At 40.7% G+C, this 22,342-nt stretch overlaps 1 protein-coding gene across 1 annotated transcript; it reads left to right on the forward strand.

The window, feature by feature from the left end:
* The first annotated feature begins 6,378 nt into the window (after positions 1–6,378).
* Positions 6,379–15,980, forward strand: LOC143031998 (kielin/chordin-like protein). The gene is made up of 7 exons (XM_076196435.1): positions 6,379–6,553; positions 6,725–6,844; positions 8,476–8,607; positions 8,830–8,949; positions 12,144–12,275; positions 12,607–12,726; positions 15,693–15,980. The coding sequence occupies exons 1-7, from the start codon at positions 6,394–6,396 to the stop codon at positions 15,710–15,712; spliced, it is 804 nt and encodes a 267-aa protein (XP_076052550.1). The 5' UTR covers positions 6,379–6,393; the 3' UTR covers positions 15,713–15,980.
* The last annotated feature ends 6,362 nt before the right edge of the window (positions 15,981–22,342 follow it).

A 22,342-nucleotide genomic window follows, 5' to 3' on the forward strand; every position in this document is an offset into this window, starting at 1 on the left:
ATGGTATTGTAAATTGTGAACAAACTAAATGTTTTTGTCATTTAAAACAGTAGTGCTGCTGTTGTTATTATTATTTATTTTACGGGGGAATTTTTAATTCCTATAATTTAGATTTATAATATTTGATTTCTTGTATTCATTTAGCAGTTGCTGTCTTTATTGGCTAGGCCACTTGCGTGGTCACAGTGAAGTCGTCTGCAACGTCGACTGCGACTTTCCAATTGTTTGAGAAAGTACACTGTGGTCTTTAGAAACTTTTCTGTCGTCGATAACTCGCCCTCGTCTCTGTCCTTACTATTGATTATATTTACTTCATTTCTAGTAGAGCTAATAATAATAATAATAATTATTATTATTATTATTATTATTATTATTATTATTATTATTATTATTATTATTATTATTATTATTATTATTATTATTATTATTATTATTATTATTATTATTATTATTATTATTATTATTATTATTTTGTTATTCTTCAAAACGTGACAAAAATACCGTGGGCATCTTTCACAGAGTTATAAAAAATGTGCGATGACGTTGCAGAATGTTGCGTCACGTTCGGGTTGGCTACTTTCCTGATTATGTCAGTCAGCGTCTGAGCGATGTATTACGTTAAGTCTCAATGTATCGTTCATCACGGATTTCGACTTGCATAACTCCGCCCACTTTATACGTCAGCCAATCAGCGTCTAAGGGGACTAAACGAGTTTGTCTCCGTTTTGTTGTGGCTGGCGTTCTTATAAGATCGTCGCGCGTTTTTTTTTTTCTGTCTTCTTGTTGGGTACCCATATTTGATTATTTTCTGTAAATATTATTGTTATCACAAAGAAATAACCCAATAAAAAGTGATCATTTAGGCAGCGAAGCAATATAATTATAGCTAGCTAGCGTGCAGTCAGTCGCGTGTTCCGGGAGATGGGCGGGCGGGCAGGTGGCCAGTATTAATAAATTAATATTTCTCGGAGAACAGTTTGGGCGGGAGATGTAGAGGGAAATTTCCGTCCGCTGGAGGTGATTCATATATTGAAAATTTCAGTGCAATTCTACCTGCATGCGCGCGTGCGCGCGCGCACACATGACTCGGTGGTGGAGTTGGTAGAGTCCCAAACTGTCACTACAGCGGTCCGGGTTCGAATCCTGCCCAGGGCTGAAAATAATTTCAGTATCGCTGCGCTTCGAGTCGTTACTCCAACTCGTGGGCGGGGAGTTGGGTGTGTGTGTGTGCGTGTAAGGTCAAAGCATTACCCATAGATCGGTCGTTCGAGCTCTGAGCTCTCTTCCTGGAGGAAAATAGCTGTCGATCACGAGTCCAACACGTGATCCAAAGACCAAGGTGAATCACACACACACACAGACACACACACACACACACACACACACACACACACACACACACACACACACACACTGGCCTCACAAGCCGGAGAACCGGGGTTCGATTCCCCGGCCGGGCGGAGACAAGTTGGGTTTGTCTCCTTTCACGTGTAGCCCCTGTTCACCTAGCAGCGAGTAGGTACGGGACGTTAGTCAAGGAGTTGTGACCTTGCATTCCCGGTGTGTGGAGTGTGAGTGGTCTCAGACCTACCCAGAGATCTGCTAATAATGAGCTCTGAGCTCACTGCCGTAGGGTGGTGTCTGGCTGTCTCGAAAAGAGGCTGCAGCAGATCCGAGGTGATCCGAGGTGAATACACACACACACACACACACACACACACACACACACACACACACACACACACACACACACACACACACACACACACACACACACACACACACACACACACACACACACACACATATATATATATATATGTATATAATCTTAACCACATTAACTTTTTCCATTTTCATTCCCTGCAAATACGATATCGAGACAAATAAGGAGCTCTACGAAAGCATATTTGGAGACAAATGTACAGTGACTTAACCCACTGCGCTATCAAGAGGGAAGCAAATTGAGAACAATTTCTTATATTTATACTCAACTCAACCCCGCCACGATAGCGCATTCGGTAGTATGTACACAAGTGGGATAGTTATATATATATATATATATATATATATATATATATATATATACATATATATATATATATATATATATATATATATATATATATATATATATATATATACATAAGAAAGGTTTAAGTAGGCGACTGAATAGATCTCCCATAGATATATCTGTTGAGGCATTAATCAAACTACGCGTTCATATGGCCGTTGCATGACATTATCTCGCAAATAGATAATGGTGTTGATTCCCCGTAGAGTTTGATGACAAACCATGTCGGTGGGAGGCGAAACTGCAGCAACGTGCGTACAATTTGAAAAATAGCGTACATTTCTAGTCTTTTACGGCGCGCAAAATCGAAAACGTGTAACGCGTATCTAGACGAATATTTACTCGTAATCCAAAAGGATCACGTGTTGGACTCGTGATTGACAGCTGTTGCCCTCCCGGAAGAGAGCTCAAAACATATGGACCGATCTATGGGTAATGCTGTGACCTTACACGCACACACACCCCGAACTCCCCGCCCACTAGAGTTGGAGTAACGACTCGGAGCGCAGCGATACCGAAATTATTTCAGCCCTGGGCAGGATTCGAATCTGGACCGCCGTAATGACAGTCGGAGACTCTACCAACCACGCCACCGAGTGCCCGCGCGCGTGTGTGTGTATGTCTGTGTGTGTGTGTGTGTGTGTGTGTGTGTGTGTGTGTGTGTGTGTGTGTGTGTGTGTGTGTGTGTGTGTGTGTGTGTGTGTCTGTGTGCGCTTGTTGTTGACGGATATATGATAAGTTTTTTATGAAAAAAAAAAGGGAAGTTTATCCGTCCCAGATAGGAATATGCAGCAGTGATGTTGTCTCCACACGAAACCAAAGATATAATAAACAAAATCAAAATAATACAAAGAACAACAGCAAACTTGGTACCCAACCTAGCAAAGAAAACGCATAAGTACAAAAAAAAAAAAAAAATGAAACGTGATTGTGGTGTTCAGATAAAAAAAAAAAAAAAAAAAAAAAAAAAAGGTGGACAGAATATGCAGAGAGGACATCTTAGTTGTAGGTAGGTAGGAAAAGGACCCAAGGTCACGGGAAACGACTAGAACGGGCTACGTGGTTGAAGGACATCAAGAGACCTAGTTTTCCGTTCAAATGCGTCCGTTTGTTTAAGAGCAAACAGTCCAACCAAGAATCATGAAATAACCATATGGAAACAAAGACGAAGGTAGTGATTAGCTGGATACAGTCATGTCAAGTGCAAGGAATATCTTTCCAGAGGAAGGAGGCCATGTTGGAATGCAGTGTTTTAGGAAGTGAAGAGGGTGGGTGGACAGTGAGTGACCTAGGGCACTGTGAGGAGGTTGTGTAGTAAGAAGCCAAAAGAAGACATTTTGGTTACCCGGGTCTTTTCCATTTGACGACATGCAGAATTTTTACATTGGGTCAGGTCAGGTTAGGTCATGTTAGGTTAGGTTAGGTTTCAGATTAATATTCATTTCTTACCTCTCTTAACCCATTAAACTCCGATGACAAGATGTCTTGTCATTTGGTCAAATAAAACAAAAAATCATAAAACACCAAAATGTTTGATCAAACACCAGAAAAATATGACGTCAGTCCTCGCTTCGCTGCGAGCGAAGCGAGGACTGACGTCATATTTTTCTGGTGTTTGATCAAACATTTTGGTGTTTTATGATTTTTTGTTTTATTTGACCAAATGACAAGACATCTTGTCATCGGAGTTTAATGGGTTAAGTTGTTGAAATCAAATGCTGCTGCATGCCGTAAATAGAAAAGATCCGATTAATTATCCTTTCGACCGTCCGTCCACTGTCACCATGACAGCAGCGGGGTGGGAGGATATTACAAGTGGTGGATACGTTGGTTTGTATAGCCTATAGTATGTACTCTGGGAAAGGGTGCCTGGGAAAAACTGCGATCTATAACCATGCGTACCTGAATGTAGCGATGGCTTGTGCTGCCCATAATGGGTATTTCTTCTCGATTGGAAGTATAATTGCTAGCGTAAGCTGTGTGTTGATATAAGCATACATGCATACATACATGCATGCATAAATACATACATACATACATACATACATACATACATACATATATACATACATACATATATACATACATACATACATACATACATACATACGTACACACATACATACATACATACATACATACATACATACATACATACATACATACATACATACATACATACATACATGCATACATACATACATGCATACATACATACATACGTACATACATACATACGTGCATGCATGCATGAATACAAATATAAAGAGGATGACGGGACTAGTTTACTCGGAAGTGAGTTAGTGGGCGAGTAGGAGAGGGAAACCGGAAAGGAGGAAGCTTGCAAGTAGGTCAGCCTATTTATCTATTTATTGATTAGTTTATATATATATATATATATATATATATATATATATATATATATATATATATATATATATATATATATATATATATATATATATATATATATATATATATATATAATGATCAATGTTTATATATGGATTTGATGAAAACTAACCTTATTTATTATTATCATCATTTATCTGTCAATTCATTATTGTTTGCTATTTACCTGTTTGTTTATTATCTAACTGTACCTATGTATTATTTATTTTATCTATTATTATTTATATCATTATAATTTTCATTTTATTTCATCTATTCTTTTTATCATTTATATACATTTATATTTCGCATCCGACCTAGTTATGGACCAAAAGGTCTCCCGTCGGCATGATCCTCCATTGTAATCCCTTGTAACCTTCAGTGGGAAGAATTTTGTGAGGATGGGCAGTTGGAGTTTCATGAATGTCTGTTTTGACAGCAGAGAACCTCCACTTTTGAGGTCTTTGAGGAAATGTGCAAGACAGCCTTTATGAACTGTTTGACCGAATGCAACAAAGGATTAGGCCGAAATGATAAATCCTTTCTCGACATGATTTCCCAGGCGACGTGACTTGAAGGGCCGCGTTGTCCCTTTCTCTTTTGATAGCTCCACAAAGGCGTTTGCGCCTGAAGCAGGCAGGGTGCTTACAGTACATTCAACTTTGTTTTCTGCCTTGAGAACATGGTATAGCCCCTGGTTGTGTCCTGTTGTCACGTGTGTACCCTCAGACTTACCGGACGCTGCCATTGCCTCGTACAAGGTGTTGGTTGTCGTGGATAAGGTCCCACGCTCTCTGAACCAATTGCGCCTAAAATGTCTTATCAAGAGAAAATACCGAAAAGAAACAGTTGCATAAGAAATCTAAGCATTCTGAATTCCGCTATTGGTGATCTATTAAAACTTCTCTCCAGAAAGAAGTATTTTGGTATTCTGTACTTTAATCGTGCAATAATGAGTGTCGGAGGTTTACAGAACTGGGCCCTGTTATCTATATAATGTCACCATCAAGACCCTTCAATTTGCGTCAGGAACATTGAACTTTAATCAGCTCCACCCATACTCCTAACATGTTGTCCTGTAGTGGTATGTTACTACAGTTGAAGGCACTCATCCGTGAGAGAATGGATTAATAAAGAAAACTCCAATTCTCTCGGGACTTGTTCACTGGAAGTAACAATGCGAGTGTAGGCAAGTAAGGCTGCTGTCTTGGCAGCGGAATTGGATTCTTTACGCAAGAAGGGCATATTTCATCATTAGGAGCACTGAATAATTTAGATTACAAATTATAGTTCTAACCATACAGAATATTACCACAAACATTGATAAATATTTACATATTGATACGTGGATCACAAATCTGTTAACAAAGATATATTTCAATAATTACTAGTTCCAACGGGTGACAATTATTAATACAGGGAATTAATTATGGTGCATATTATATTACATAGATCATTGATATACTTTTTTCCGTATTCAAAAATATTATAAAAATAACAGACAGAAAAGGACGCCGTTGCATACCACAAAACTGATGAAAAGATAACAGGAACAAATACAAAAAGAACCAAAACATATTAACCTATTTTGCATAGAAAAGATGGAGACTTAGAGAAGGTTTGATAGATTTTCAATGTTGAATCAAAAGTTAAAACATTTCACACTAATTTCACACCACACGTAAAATAATGTCTTTAAACAGCCAGGACATAGGTAGGAACACTCTCTCCAGCCAGCAAGTAAAGTGGTGTCATCATTTTGTCTTTTGATCATTCCATGTTTTACTTGCCGGTTTTTTATGTTTATTTATATATTTTTCTGTATCTGAATTCATTATGGATTGAATTGGATCTTTCTGTACATTTTGTACCTCGTTGTACCTCATTGCAACTAGAAATAATAATGTCATCATAGAGGAACTTGCTGAATGTCTCCCCCCTGTCCCCCTTTTTCAGGGCAATGTGTGCCGGAACCTACTAAGGTTTGTTGCAATCCCGCCGGGTTCCAAGGAGAATTTCGGGACAGATGCAACTGGTGTCGGTGCGATAAAGGCCTTGGAGCTTGCACGCGGATCAACTGTGATGGCCGTAAGTAGGTGTGCAGTAGTCAACACCTTTCCTGAAATATTGTCTTCGTGGTTATAGAACGCATAGTGTGCTCAACAATCCCCACACTCCTTGCAAGTTCTTACTTTGGGTCATCGGCTGCGCCAGTGCAACCTATTGTGGTCACATGTACACGAATGTCCTCTTTTTCAGTGCCCCGGGAAGACTACGAGAATCAGAATGAGTGCAGAGGTGAAGTAAGCTGGAGAAAGGGTCACCTCATATGCAACTGCAACAACGGTCAAGCTGTCTGCCGATCGGAAAACTTGAGTGGTAAATGAGCAGCTCTGGGTGATGGCTTTGTTGGCATGTACAGTAGATGATGGAAGTCAAATCTATGAAATAATGTTACTCGGTCCTTGCTGATCACTAAATATGTGCGAAATTTGTCTCATTTGACCAAGATAAAAACGCATGTTAAGGATTCTGTTATGAACAACATTCAATATCATTCTGGTCCAAAGGGGGTTTTCATTTACCAAGGGACACTCCATACACGAGTTTCTCTCCTCATTTGTAAGAAATCATCTGACTTTAGCAGGAACAAGATCCACTCTGGATTTTTTTTTTTTTTTTTTGGTGGCTCCCTCCAGACCAGATCAAAATATTAGAATCAAGGAATACTTGACTCCTTTTCATATGTACTAGTCACTCACTCACTCACTCACTCCGCTGGATCTTGAAGCTCGTGTAGATTCTGGTCCGCCAACAGTAATCCTCTCCATGCCGCCCTTCGGTCCTGTGCTGCTTCCGTCCAGGTTACTTTATTTATTCCTCTTCTGTCCATCTCCGCATCCACACCGTCTGTCCATCATCTCATTCGAGGTCTCCCTCTGGGTCTTCTTCTAGGCATTCTACCCATCATAACTCATTCTGGAATTCGATGGTCCTCCATACGCGCCACGTGCCCAGCCCATCTCAATTTTGTTCTACTTATAACATCTGTTATTTTCTCTTGTTTAGTTATTTCTCTCAGCTCATTATTGTGTCCCCCTCTCGACCTATTCACGTTTTCATCCAAAACTGGTCCAGTAATTCGCCTCAATATTGTATTCTCAAACACTACCAGTAGTCTTTGTCCCATTTGTCTTGTTAAGCTCCATGTCTCACTGGCATCTAAAACTATAGGTCGTAGGATTGTATTGCAGATTCTTAATTTTGTATTTCTTGATATACTTTTCTTCTTTAATATTGTACTAATAGCTAATCATATTAAGGTTTTTCCTACACCAAAACTACAGTTCATCATACACTGTAGTTGAATTTCCAGAGGTTTTCTTTTGATGTTACGGAGACTGAACCTCGTAATTGCAAAAATATCTTTATTAGTGGCTCTCCAACATTTCACCTGCCTTGATATTCCTTGTATGTTCAGTAAAAAGCTAGCTCCTATGTAGTGTGAAAAAACAAGGTTCAAAGAAGAGGTATGCCAATTGAATATACGAGTATAGTATTCTCTATTTGCACCCCATAGCTCTCTTTCAGCGCGAGCCCAAAAAATAAAAAATGAATCAATATTGGGCATCACAATCTTTAAATTCTTGGGGGGATAATCTTGCAAGTCCAGTGAAAGCCGCCAGACTGACTTCCCCTCGTCTGTCTGTCTGTCTGTCTGTCTGTCTGACTTGAAGAGAATTCCTCCTAAATGATTTGATGGGACGGTGATGGGCAGAGTGACCACGGGATGACATTTTCAGTGGACGGTCTGCCACGCTTTGTGGCGCAACAATTCTAATAGTCAAAAAACAAGACTAGCACTACGAACGAGAGTATATCCTAAGCTACTAGGATTTGTTGATACTCATCCACTAAGCGTTGATGAGGTGATATCCCATGGACTGCTACTCACTCAGTCCTAGTGGTAGTAATATCAATTAAACTTACTCAAGGTTTCTCATTTTCAGCTCAGTGTTCCCCGTTACCTTCCCAGGAGTGTTGCAATCCAACTGGATTTTTGGGTCAGTTCCGAAAGAGATGCAACTGGTGTCTGTGCGATAAAGGTCTTGGAGCTTGCACACGGATCAACTGTGATGCTCGTAAGTAGGCGTACTGTCGACGACACTTTCCTTGAAAGACCGTCTCCGTAGTTACAGAGTGCGGCCTCTAAAAGTTTCCCCTTGGAGTCAGTCATGCGCCACACATCTGTGACCGATTGCGGCCACCACCGGCCCCTCCCTCCCTCCCTCCCTCCCTCCCTCCCGTTGATCTTATGATAACATTTTGACTTGCTGATGTGTATTTTCTTTCTCTTTTGGCAGTGCCTCGGTCGGACTACGAGGGTGACTCTGAGTGCAGAGGCCAAGTGAGCTGGAGAAATGGTTTCCTCTTGTGCAACTGCATCAACGGCAAAGCTGTCTGTCAATCAGAAAACTTGGGTGGTGAGTTGGCACCTTTAGTTGACGACTTTGTTGACGTGTGGATGTTGACGGGATGTAAAACCTAGGAATAGTAGTCTCATATGGCTCTTTTTGATAATCTATTAAAAAAAAAAAAAAATAGGTATCAGTAACACATGTTATGGGTCTTATCACGAAGGGCCTTCATATTAATTCGCCCGAAGGCAGGACGAACTAACTAAAGCCTGAAGGATGATTCGACTGATCAAGAGCGTTTCTAAAGAAAGAAGAATTTCTTCTCCCCAGTAAGAAATTGTCTGTTTTTAGAAGGAACAAAGTCTTTAACCTGCGTTAACCTTGCTTGCTAAATCTATACTCTAAAGAATCCATATCCATTTTCGTAACCCTACCGCCGCTATACGTTTGATCCAAAATTTCGTATTTATACACTCAGAGAAGGAATTACAACATCGATATCGTACGTCGTCCAAGCTTCAGAGATGCAAGCATCCTTAACCTGCCCATTAGACATATTGTCATTGCAGCAATGCTTAGGAGACACTAGCCTGGGGGGAACGAAGTGATTGTAGCTAGACCTGGCATTAGCGAGACCATTCCATAGGGTCCCTCCTATGAGATTCCAGCGCATGACAACATTGACGTGCAGGGCAACTACGACCTTTTTGAGAGTGTCACTTATTTGTTAGCTGAATTTTACAAATGCTTTTGAACAGGTATTGATGGCTCACACTTAAAGATGGAGTGCGATTATTCGTGTTGTTCAAGTTCTCCATGAGTGCTGTGTGCGACGACTGCTATTTTTATATTGACGGGTAGTTTGAATGTAGATGTCGATTGGCCTGACCATCGATTGTGTCTAAACTTGCTCGAGCATATTGAATTGATCCTCTCTCATCTGATTTGTCATTTTACATTAAATAACTAGCGGGCAAATGGGAAATTATAGGACTCGGATATCTAGGGCATGGCATCCATGAACAATAGTGATAATGGATGCATCGTGTACACAAAATACATCATGGAAATCTCAGTAACCCTTGGTTTCACAACTGGTTATACAGTCCTGAAGAAAGGGAAAGATGGATGAAGGAGACTTTATCGTCGTCTGCACTGGTAGGCCGGAGGGGCTCGATATCGGCGTTGGGGTTAATTAATGTGAGGGTAATCGGCGCTGAGGCATGGTGTATGGGGTCAGCAAGACGAAATATGTAATGGTTAGCAGGTTCCTGGGGTTCGGTCAAATATATCGCTGGGTTTACCACGAGAGACAGGTCACTATTGATAGCTACGATGATTATCACTACTGATAGCTGTAATGATTATGATTTATTTTATATTATTTGTTTTTGTTTTGTTATCATTTGTCTGTCTGGTTTTCATTTATCATTAGCTATATGTCAATTTATTATTATTTACTATTTACCTGTTTGTTTATCATTGACATTATTATAGTTTTTATTTATTGTTTTATTATTAATATGATTTTTTTTTTCGCATCCGACCTAGATATGGACCAAAAGGTCTCCTGTCAGCATGCTCCGCCTTTGTAATCCTTTGTAATCCTTTGAGAGACAGGTGAAGGTAGGTCTTGCTGTTTTGCCAGTGGGGGCAAGATTTGAGGTTTTTCTGGAGACAGGGAGGTAGTCTTGGACTGAATGAAGCTTTGCAGTCACGACCGGGGTGTAGATTTTCGACGAAAGTAATTGTGGAAATGGCTAGCATTTTTTTCTATTTTTCTTGAGAACGGCTTTGCCGGTGTGGCTAGCGGAGAACTGCGAGCGACAGTAGCAACGTAGCTGTCCACGGGCAGGACCGTTGAGAATAGTCCAGTGTTCGAAAAGGAGAGGGTGATTGGGGGAGGGAGGGCATCGTTGCTTCAACTTTTTAGTTCAAAGCAGCAGCAGCAGGCACTTCATGGCCGGTCAAGGACTATAGTCGCGATGAAGAAACTTGACGGAAACCGGTGAACATGTCCTAGTTTCTCGAGAAACTTAGCGGACGTAGAACTTTATTGATAACCGTTGTTACCAATGAACCATCACGTAACGGTTCGACTACAAACTGCAAGAGAACTTTGAGCCAATCACGAGCCTTGCTGCAAACTGGATGATCCGTCAGTCGGGCGGGCGGTTGGTTGGCCCGCGATCATCTTACCAACAAAGACTGAGAGGCCTGGTTTCCCCGTCTCTTGCTTGACTAGGAGGAGAGAAAAAACTTATTCGATTGATTGATGAAGCAATGTCTAGTTGTGACAAAATGACGTGGAAAGCAGCACGGAACGACGACGCATTGGGCAGACAGACGGGTCGTCTGTCTGCCCAATGCGTCGTCGTTCCGTGCTGCTTTCCACGTCATTTTGTCACAACTAGACATTGCTTCATCAATCAATCGAATAAGTTTTTTTCTCCTCCTAGTTTTGATTCGGGATGGCAGAGAAAATGATGGATAAGGAATTCGGGGGAGGTCTTTAGTGGACAGACTCATTATTCATAGTTTCGCACAGTGGAGTCTTGTACTTAATGGATGTCAAGCAAAACCAACGAGAGCATATTATCCCCAAGCAAGAAGATCTACTGATGCTCAACCACTTTATCTTCCAGCGAGGTAAAGGGTCCTGCCTTTTCCTATTAGTAGGGGGAAAAATATATCGGAAGGTAAAACCTTTCCCATTGCTCCATTTTCCAAGGCTCATTTAATGCACTACCTATACACGATTTCACTAAAATACTGTCAGAGTAACAGTAATAGTTATGATAATGACGACAATGATTATGATAATGATAACATTGATAATAACAATAATAATAATGACAATGATGATGGTAGTAATGATAGTGATAATAATGATAATAGTAATAATGGTGATCATAGCAACAATGATGATGATAATGATGTCAACAATTATAATAATGATAATAATAATAATGATACTAATAATAGTAATAATAGTAATAATAATAATAATAATAATAATAATAATAATAATAATAATAATAATAATAATAATAATAATAATAATAATAATAATAATAATAATAATAATAATAATAATAATAATGATGATGATGATGATGATGATGATAGTAATAATAGTAAAAGTAATAGTAATAATAACAATGATAACAATAATAATGATAATAACGATAAAAAGAATGATAATGATGATGATGATGATAGTAATAACTGAAACTTGGTGCATATTTTCCTCATTTCAGTGCCATGCTTCCTGGCGCCGTTCCAGGAATGTTGCACCTTTGCCAATACCCTCGGTGAGTTCCGGCAAAGGTGCAACTGGTGTAGGTGTGACAAGGGTCTTGGAGCCTGCACGCGGATCAACTGCGATGGCCGTAAGTAGGCGTGCGTACAGTTGGGGAACTTCCACTGAAAGATTGTCCTTGTGGTTACAGTAGCGTCACTATCTCCACAATAATTCCTTGAAATTCCTCCTCCTCGGGGTCAAAATTGTTCTTGTGGTTACAGAACGCACAGTAGCGTCACTATCTCCACAATAATTCCTTGAAATTCCTCCTCTTCCTCCTGGGAGGGTTTTCCGTCTCATTGGTCCGACCGAGCGCGGCCATCCACCCCACTCTCCCTCCCTCCCTCCCTCCCTCCCTCCCTGACCTCGTTCGGCCTCGTTTTATGGCTGCCTGTTTCTTCTCTGTTTTTCTCCTTCAGTGCTTCCGGAGGACTACGAGAACCAAGAGGAGTGCAGAGGTAGAGTGACGTGGAGGAAGGGCCACCTCGAGTGCAACTGTGTCAGCGGTTACGGTGTTTGCAAATCGGGAATCGTCGGTGGTAAGTCGCGACTCTGAGTGATGATAAGCTTGTCATGTGGATGGTGACGCGAACCACAGATTGGTTAACAACGAATGGAATAGACTTAGTAATTATGCAGTGAGCGCTGAAGCAATTGGACGTTTTAAGGGAATATTAGATACCTATGGTATTAAGGGACAGAGAACTGCCTAGTGTAGGTACTATGGTCTCTTGCAGTCTCCTTCCATTCTTATGCTCTTAGGTCGTAGCAAAAGTCCAGCTGCCAGTTGGTCTGTGGGCAATTCCTGATTTCATTGACAAAGCCAGATCAGGTCAGTTCTGTGTTATTGGCGAGGGAAAGGCTTGAGGGGAAATGTGGCCTCTGAGGGGAGTTAAGTGACAGTAGTTAGTAATCTATCTTTGACGTAACTTTTGGTGAAACAGTTATCATTCCTGGTTACATTAACGGAAATATGTAGTTATAGTTTTACGATTCACGACACAGTTCAGCCGATAATTCACTTTGAAAAGGTTTGGTTATGGATACGGAACTAAGATCGTCGTTTCCTGCATCGAACAAGCATTCATCCGGATAGTCAACTTCACCTGTGACAGATATTATTATGTCAATATGATTCTAATCATTCTTTCATCTTTATAGTTGCTGCAAAACTGTCCTTTTTACCTTCTCACATTTAATTTCGAGCTCTTGATTTCACAAAGACCCAGGAATCTTAGATAAATTTATAAACATATTTCTTTATAGTAATATTTTTTTCAAATTTCCTGACCACTCTTTCGACTGGACTAATTGAAATGGAATATGAATATAGATAATTCCTATATAGATATTTTGTAAAGCTTCCTTCATCTGTACCAAAACGGATAACGACTCATGGTTCATAAGATGTATCTTCTTAAAATGTAGGAATTATTCACTTTCGGTTGCTTCAAGCATAACGTGATTAAAAATCTTGAAAATTATTAACACTCTCTTAGCACAATTCTGTCATAAATTTTCAAGGAGCAAAACATCATAAAGGAATATCAATCTATATAATTAGAATAACGACAAAAAATGCAAGTCCTACAATCTGTATCAGTCCCTGATGATCAAAAAATGTGGGTCGTGACACATTTGTTTCCCATCTAATCTTGACGACAACCAGTCTGTGATATCTTGCTCTTGTCTAAATCAGCAAGATGAGGTTGATCAAGTCTAGTATTACACATTCAAAAATGTTCAAGCAGTTGTTTTCTCGCTAGTACCTAATTATATTGTGGGACTAGAATGACTATTTTCTCTGTGTTCTATTTCAGTTATCCATCTCTAGTTTCTTGCAGTCAGTGAGTTCAGCATATTTCATTACTAAAGATCAGTCATTCTCACTAAGAACGTCTGCTCAGGAATTCCTTAAACTGTTGTGTTGTGATGCTGCCCATATGATCTTTAGGAAACAGTCCTAATCATGATGAAACGTCGCATGAACAAGAGCCCAGTAGTTAAGAAAATCATAATCAAGGTTTTGGCCTATAAACAACTTCTGCATTTAACCTTGTATTGTTTTAGTTGGTTTAATCCTTACCCATTCCTGGGTATAATTTTCGACGCAGATTAGAACATCCCAATTCTTATTTCTTTTTTGTCTCGATCTTGACATAGACATTCAAATCCTGAAACAATGAGCTCAGTCTAATGTATGTTACTGAAACCTTGTCCCTTTTAGTTGCTCCTCATTAATATGTTTCTTTTTAGTATAAGTCTACATATATATATATATATATATATATATATATATATATATATATATATATATATATTTTAGAATGGGAACGATATACGTATGTATGTATGTATGTATGTAATCGTATGTATGTATGTATGTATGTATGTATGTATGTATGTATGTATGTATGTATGTATGTATGTATGTATGTATGTATGTATGTATGTATGTACTCGTATGTATGTATCCATGTATATATGTATGTATGTATGTATGTATGTATGTATGTATGTATGTATGTATGTATGTATGTATGTATGTATGTATGTATGTATGTATGTATATATGTATGTATGTACAGTATGTGTATGTGTGTGATTCACCATGGTCTTGGATCCTGTGTTGGACTCGTGATCGACAGCTATTTCCCTCCCGGAAGAGAGCTCAGAGTTCATATATGACCGATCTATGGGTAATGCTGTGACCTTACACGCACACACACACCCAACTCCCCGCCCACGAGAGTTGGAGTAACACCTCGCAGCGCAATGATACTGAAGTTGTTTCAGCCCTGGGCGGGATTCGAACCCGTACCTCCGTAGTGGCAGCTGGGAACTCTAGCCACTGCGCCACGAGGTGTGTGTGTGTGTGTATTTACCTAGTTGTATTTTACGGGAAGAGGAGCTATGCTCGTGATGTCCCGTCTTCATATCTCATTTGATCTAAACTGTTTTTAAATTCATGTATTGTTTTTGCACACACCACTTTCTCATCTAACTTGTTCCAAACATCTATTACCCTGTGGGGAAAGCTGTTCTTTTTCAGATCTCTTCTATAACTGTCTTTCTTGATTTTCTTTCCGTGTCCTCTTGTATTTCTATCACCCCATTTTATTAGATCCTCTCTATCAATAGTTCCTATGCCTTTCATGATTCTATAAATAATACAAAAAGGTACTTCCTCGTAGTTGAAATCCACGAAAATTGCCTTTTCTCCGGAGTTCCAATCTTCGCCGCCAATCCGACGATTGTGTGTGTGTGTGTGTGTTTGAGAGAGAGTGAGAGAGGGAGAGAGAGAGAGAGAGAGAGAGAGAGAGAGAGAGAGAGAGAGAGAGAGAGAGAGAGAGAGAGAGAGAGAGAGAGAGAATGTGCCACTCGCTCAACCATGAGTAAGATGAATGAATGTATTTTTGCCCCAGTGAGTAACCCTACTATCATCTTTTGGAAAAGGCGAAGGCCACTCTCACTGTTCTTACCTTTTTCCTTACCTTCTTTGCAGAAGAACAAAAACAGTTCTGAGTCCCTCTACTGGAAGGAAGGATCCAAGATGGTCTACTACAGCGCGTTTGCATGAGGGTGAGACCACAAGCACTGATTTCAAGAATATTGAGGAGGAAGAATATCCGTAGCAGAAGTGCCTGCCAGAAGAAGCCCCCCCCCGCAGAGTCTGACAGAAATCTTCAGTCAGTAGATATTGGTGATGAAGGAGAACAGGATGAAGACGACGTGGAGGAGTGGGGGAGATGGTGTCTGTGGCCCGAAAGAACCCTTCCCCCCCTTTCCCCCCCTTCCCCCCCCCCTTTCCCCCCACCCCCCCCACCCCTTACAGGCGAAAATGAAAGCGTTCCATTGTCCCTGAGAGCAGATCGTCAACCTGAACCCTCCTGCATGCACCCACCCCTCTGCGGAGAACTCTCGATACTTATCATCCTACCTACCTACCTCTGGGGGATTCAAAAGGCCCGTAACTTTCGAAAGACACAAGTCCATCATCGGGGTCTATCTCCCTCCCTCCCTAGCATCACTTTTGGATCCAAGAAAACCTTCCTTCCTTCCTTCCTTCCTTCCTTTCAGTTCAAGTCACCTTCGGAGATGAATCCTTTTCTTCCTTGTCGAACTCTCCGTTGTCCCTCCCTCCCTCCTCTCCTGATCGCACGCACGTGCCCATCTTCGACCGCCGACTGAGAGGATGTACGACGAGCTCCCTGACCGACGTGGATGGATGGATGGATGGTCTCCTCCCAGATGCCGGTGGGTGGGAGGAAATGGCCTCGAGGTGGTCTGCAGTCCACTCCATCCATCCATCCATCCATCCATCCATCCATCCATCCAGCTCCCTCCTCCCTTCTCCCACAGGTGGTCGTCCTGATCGATCGACGCGGGCACGACTACTACCTTCTTCTCTTGCAGAAGACAAGACAAGACAAGACAAGACAGGCTGTGACATCCTCCTCCTTGTAGTTTACCATTGTATTCAACGTTTCCTGCACGCTTCCCTAATAAATACAGCAATATTCCTTCCGAGTTGTTGATTTGTACCTCCCTATGAGAAAAAGCCGTTCTGCTGGTAACCAGAAGTAATAACAACGTCAATGATGCTGGCACTAACCAATTCTAGCTAACTTGAAGGGACTTTTGTTCGAGTTAGGCAGCCCGTTTAACCCATTCAACTCCGATGACAAGATGTCTTGTCATTTGGTCAAATAAAACAAAAAATCATAAAACACCAAAATGTTTGATCAAACACCAGAAAAATATGACGTCAGTCCTCGCTTCGCTGCGAGCGAAGCGAGGACTGACGTCATATTTTTCTGGTGTTTGATCAAACATTTTGGTGTTTTATGATTTTTTGTTTTATTTGACCAAATGACAAGACATCTTGTCATCGGAGTTGAATGGGTTAAGTTACTTAGTTCCTCTCCCGGTGAAGAGAGGAGCATTGTCAAGGAGAAAGCAACGACAAGTTCTGAGGAAACACTTAACGAAATATGTCTACATCCAGGAGGAATCACTCTCCTCTCTAATCTTTTCCAATCCTATCGTCAGGGTACTTCCTATGAGGACATTTGACAAGAGGAAAAAGAGGTATTATTAATCTTGCCAAAATCTGCAACAGTGTAAGGGTAGGAAGACACACGCTTGGCTATTTACTAACGGAGGAGGTTCAAGAAGAAACCTTGCTGGATTTTATTGTCTTTCTTTCTTACACAGCCGTGAATACTTACCCACTGATGATGCTGCTGATGGATATTTTTGGGGCTGGTACTGACAGACAGCAGATCCCTTCCCCTTCTTGACCACCCACCCGCCCTCGTCCTGTCTGTCTTCTCCACCGCCCGCGGTGTCCTTGCTTGCCCTCGCCCTCCGCTCCCCTCCATCCCCTCCTCACGCCGGAGTGGGGGGGGGGAGGGGGGGAGGGTAGTTCGTTGTCTACTTCTTCTGGAGCCACGGTGACCACCCACTTGGCTATTGGAAGAACGTCCCTCCTCCTCCTCCTCCTCCTCCTCCTCCTCCTCCTTTCCTGGTCGATGCCTGTTGAACGACGTTCGAGAAACCGTCCGACGCTGATCGTCGCAAACTTCTTCCTTCCTTCCTTCCTTCCTTCCTGGGATGGATGGATGGCTAGGCTGGAGGGAGGGTCAGGAACAAGAAAGATGAGGAGGAGGAGCATTAGGAGGAAAAGCGTCCGGATAATAGCCACCCAGCTCCAGGCACCTGTGCAGCACTTGTTGGTTCAAGTTTGTTTACATAGCAAAAGCGCGAGAGCGAGCGAGCGAGCGGGCATTGGTCATCTTTTCACTAATAGTGAAGATGATATACGGCCGGGCCCGGGTTTGTTTTTTTTGCTGTTACCCCAAAAGAATTTGTAGTAAAATAAATTTACATCACACTTTTAAGCACTCTGGGGGACTAGCCAATTTAATTATAGAATTCATGTATAACAAACAGAAAAGCGGTCTCACTGAGGGTGGAAAACAGTTTCAATATTGATTCAATACTGATGAAACAGTTTCAATACTGACATTTCTCCGTTCCCGTAGTTTTAATTAAAGATCGTGGGATCCTCGATGCATCATTCTTTTTCTCCAACTTTCATATCAGTTTCCCTCACTCAGCACATCCACATCCGTATCCGTTAGCACGTCCATGACCCCCTTCCCCCCCCAAAAAAAAAAAATCTAAATTACCCCATTTGGAGTAATGTACCCCCCCTGTTCCCCGACCACCGATATACGAGATCGGATTCCGTTTGGACACTTACAACATATCAGCAAGGTACAGTGGTACGAGCTTCCTGTGCATGAGCAGTAATTACACCGGAGGGAGGCGGAAGCCCTACATCACCGCCACACTTCGGACCCTCCGGAACTCCTGGAAGATGCTTAGCCTTAGGCACCTTAATTATCCCATTAAACTCCGATGACAAGATTCTTGTCATTTGGTCAAACAAAGCAAAAAATCATAAAACACCAAAATGTTTGATCAAACAGCACCAGAAAAATATGACGTCAGCAGTCCTCCTCGCTTCGCTGCGAGCGAAGCGAGGACTGACGTCATATTTTTCTGGTGTTTGATCAAACATTTTGGTGTTTTCTGATTTTTTGCTTTATTTGACCAAATGACAAGAATCTTGTCATCGGAGTTTAGACACCTTAACTTACACTCTCTGGAAAGACGCAGAGTGCGGGGTGACCTAATAGAGGCGTTCTTCAAGTGGATCAAAGGCTTTAACAAGGGCGATGCAAACAAGGTCATCATATTAAAACAACAGGGCAGGACTCGCAGTAATGGATTTAGATTGGACAAATTTAGATTTAAGAAGGAAATAGGCAAGAATTGGTTTACTAATAGGGTGGTCAACGAATGGAATAGACTTGGTAACCATGTAGTAAGCGCTGAAACTATCAGTTGTTTTGAGAAACGATTAGGCAACTTTATGGATGGGGTGGATGACAGGTGGTGATGGATACGGAGCTGCCTAGTGTAGGCCTTATGGTCTCTTGCAGTCTCCTTCATTCTTATGTTCTTATGATGCAATTTTTGGTGACGGAACCGATGTGGAACAACCTCACCCAGACTTCCGATAGTTTGCTTCTTTCCTGACTTTGGTATGGTCAACTTTTCCTGCTCTAGTTAGTTCCGTTCTGACTGACTGACTGACTGACTGACCCCTTCCGCTACCATATGCTGTACCTTTAGTGTGCGTGCGTGCGTGCTACCTGCCTGTTCTATTCACCCTCCGAAGCAAAAGGGACAGACAGACTTCTGTCTTACCGATCTCGATTAACTGCTCCTCTGCTATCTACTACCTAAGTATTCGTTCTATGTGTCTATGTATATATGTATATGTATATATATATGCATATGTATATGCATATGTATATATATATATGTATATGTGTATGTAAATGTATATGTATATGTATATGTGTATGTATATGTGTATGTATATGTATATGGATATGCATACGTATATGTATATGCATATGTATATGTATATAGATATGTGTATGTATATGGATATATGTGTATGTGTATGTATATGTATACGTATATGTGTATGTATATGTATATGGATATGCATACGTATATGTATATGCATATGTATATGTGTATACATACACACTGAATGGTTCCCAATGATCAATTGATATCTTATTTCAACCACAAATCACTTTTAATTCCATGCTATCGCAGTCGAGACAAGTTTTCATTTGAAATTATTTGCATAGCCGTGTGTAGGTGTTAAGTTTGGAAATGATGGCTAGATATACTCAAACACAAAAAATTCTCTCTCTCTCTCTCTCTCTCTCTCTCTCTCTCTATATATATATATATATATATATATATATATATATATATATATATATATATATATATATATATTGTAAGGTTATCTCAAACCAATTATGTTTTCTCTGTCGTGTCATTGTACACGTGGGTATTCAATTCTATGACTCTGCTCATGTTGTGTTAATATTTCTTTATTATAAAACAAATTATCTTTTAATTACACTGTATAACAATGAAAAAAAAAAAACGGAAATGAGACTATCCTTTTCTAGAGTTGTTTTTTGCGTAGATCACGAATATAACATCCGTTTCTTTCTGTGACCCTCCAGTTGTTCGTAAATAGCAGTGCCCGCAATGTCTATCTGAACGGTATTTTTTGTTGTTTTTACCATTTATATAATTTTTCACATAGCTATGTGTTTTTTTTTCTTAACAGGATACAGAGTTAAGATGCCTAGAGAATGCAAGAATTCGCCAGACAAGTTTTGTTATATATGTGGATCAGTTACATTAAGGCAATACAAGAGACAGTTGACTCAACGTGTAAAGAAACTTTATGAGCTGTACTTTGGATGTAAAGTGGGTGACCAGGACAAAAGCTGGGCACCTCACATATGTTGTGTCAGGTGTACAAGTTCCCTTTCTGCCTGGGTGAAAGGCAAAGGGACTGGCCTCATGTTTGGCGTACCAATGGTCTGGAGGGAGCCAAAGGACCACTCAACAGATTGCTACTTCTGCTTAATTAACGGATATTAAAGGTGGGTGTTCAGTGTTTATTTTTGACTGTTTTTATATATATTTTCAAGAGATGTATCAATAAAAAAGATGGAAATACATAATAAGTTGCACTTGCACTATTTTTGCACGTGATCACAACCAATAGTATCCATTTTTAGTCTGATTTGATTTTATTTTCCTGTAGGTCGCAACAGAAAAGGCAAGAAATCTATCGTGTATCCAGATCTTCAGTCTGCTATTCGCCCAGTTCTACATTCAAGTGATATTCCTGTACCACAGCCGCCCTCTGAACTACCTACCAAGCGATGACACGAGCAACTCAGACGATTCAGAATCTCAAGATGCAACGTATACGACACAACTTGAATCTGATAAGAAACCACACCTCATCACCCAACCAGAACTCAATGATCTAGTTCGTGATCTAACACTTACTAAGCAACAGAGTGAACTCCTGGCCTCACGTTTGCAACAATGGCACCTGTTGGATGAAGAAGCTCGAATTACAGTATTTAGGAAGCGTTCTGCAAATGTACAGGATTTCTTCACTTTGGAAAACAACTTGACTTATTGTAATGATATCAGAGGCCTATTCAGTGCCCTTGAGCTGTCCTATGAACCCAATGAGTGGAGGCTATTCATAGATGGATCCCTTTACAGCATAAAAGCAGTTCTGTTGCACATTGGGAACACCATGCCTTCAGTTCCAGTTGCTTACTTACTCAGTCATTTTAAGAGAGACATATGAGAACCTTGCTTTTATTCTAGACCGCATAAGTTACAAAGAGCATGAGTGGTTAATTTGTGCAGACTTGAAAGTAGTAGCCATACTTAATGGGCACACCAAATTGATGTGCTTTCTTTGCAAGTGGGACAGTAGGGAGGGCCAGATCAGAACATTATATACGCTCAGAATGGCCATCTCGGGAATGTATGACGCTTGGATGCCATAATGTAATTCATGAGCCACTAGTTAAGAAGGAGAAAATCATTTTGCCACCACTGCATATAAAACTAGGCCTAATGACCAAAGCACTGCCATGTTTCCAGTATCTCAAAGGGATCTTCCCTAAAATTAGTGATACCAAGATTAAAGAGGGTATATTTGTAGGCCCTCAGATTCGCAAGCTTATAAATGATGAGGACTTTGAGGCGACAATGGATGAACCTGAGCTAGCGGCCTGGCATGCATTCAAAGATGTATGCAAAGGGCTTCTGGGAAAGCACCAAGAGTCCCAGCGAGAGCGTCAAGTGGAGAGGCTAATCAAATGCTACCAAGATCTCGGATGCAATATGTCACTGAAGATACACTTTCTTCATTCTCATCTGTCCTTCTTCCCAGAGAATGCAGCAGATGTGAGTGATGAACATGGAGAGAGGTTCCATCAAGATATAGCGTCAATGGAAAACAGGTACAAGGGAAAATGGAGCCCTGCTATGCTGGCTGACTTCTGTTGGAACCTGAAGCGTGACACGCCTGAGATGTCTTATAAAAGAAGAAGTAAATAATAGATTGTAGGTTAATACATCATATAAAGCTAACAAACATGCCGATTCATTATATATTAATTAAATAAATACAATGAAGACATTTAATCTGACTTTGGGAGCAAAATA

Source organism: Oratosquilla oratoria, chromosome 12, assembly GCF_046742065.1.
Source record: "Oratosquilla oratoria isolate Oo_2021 chromosome 12, ASM4674206v1, whole genome shotgun sequence".
In the NCBI taxonomy this organism is placed as follows: Eukaryota; Metazoa; Arthropoda; class Malacostraca; order Stomatopoda; family Squillidae; genus Oratosquilla; species Oratosquilla oratoria.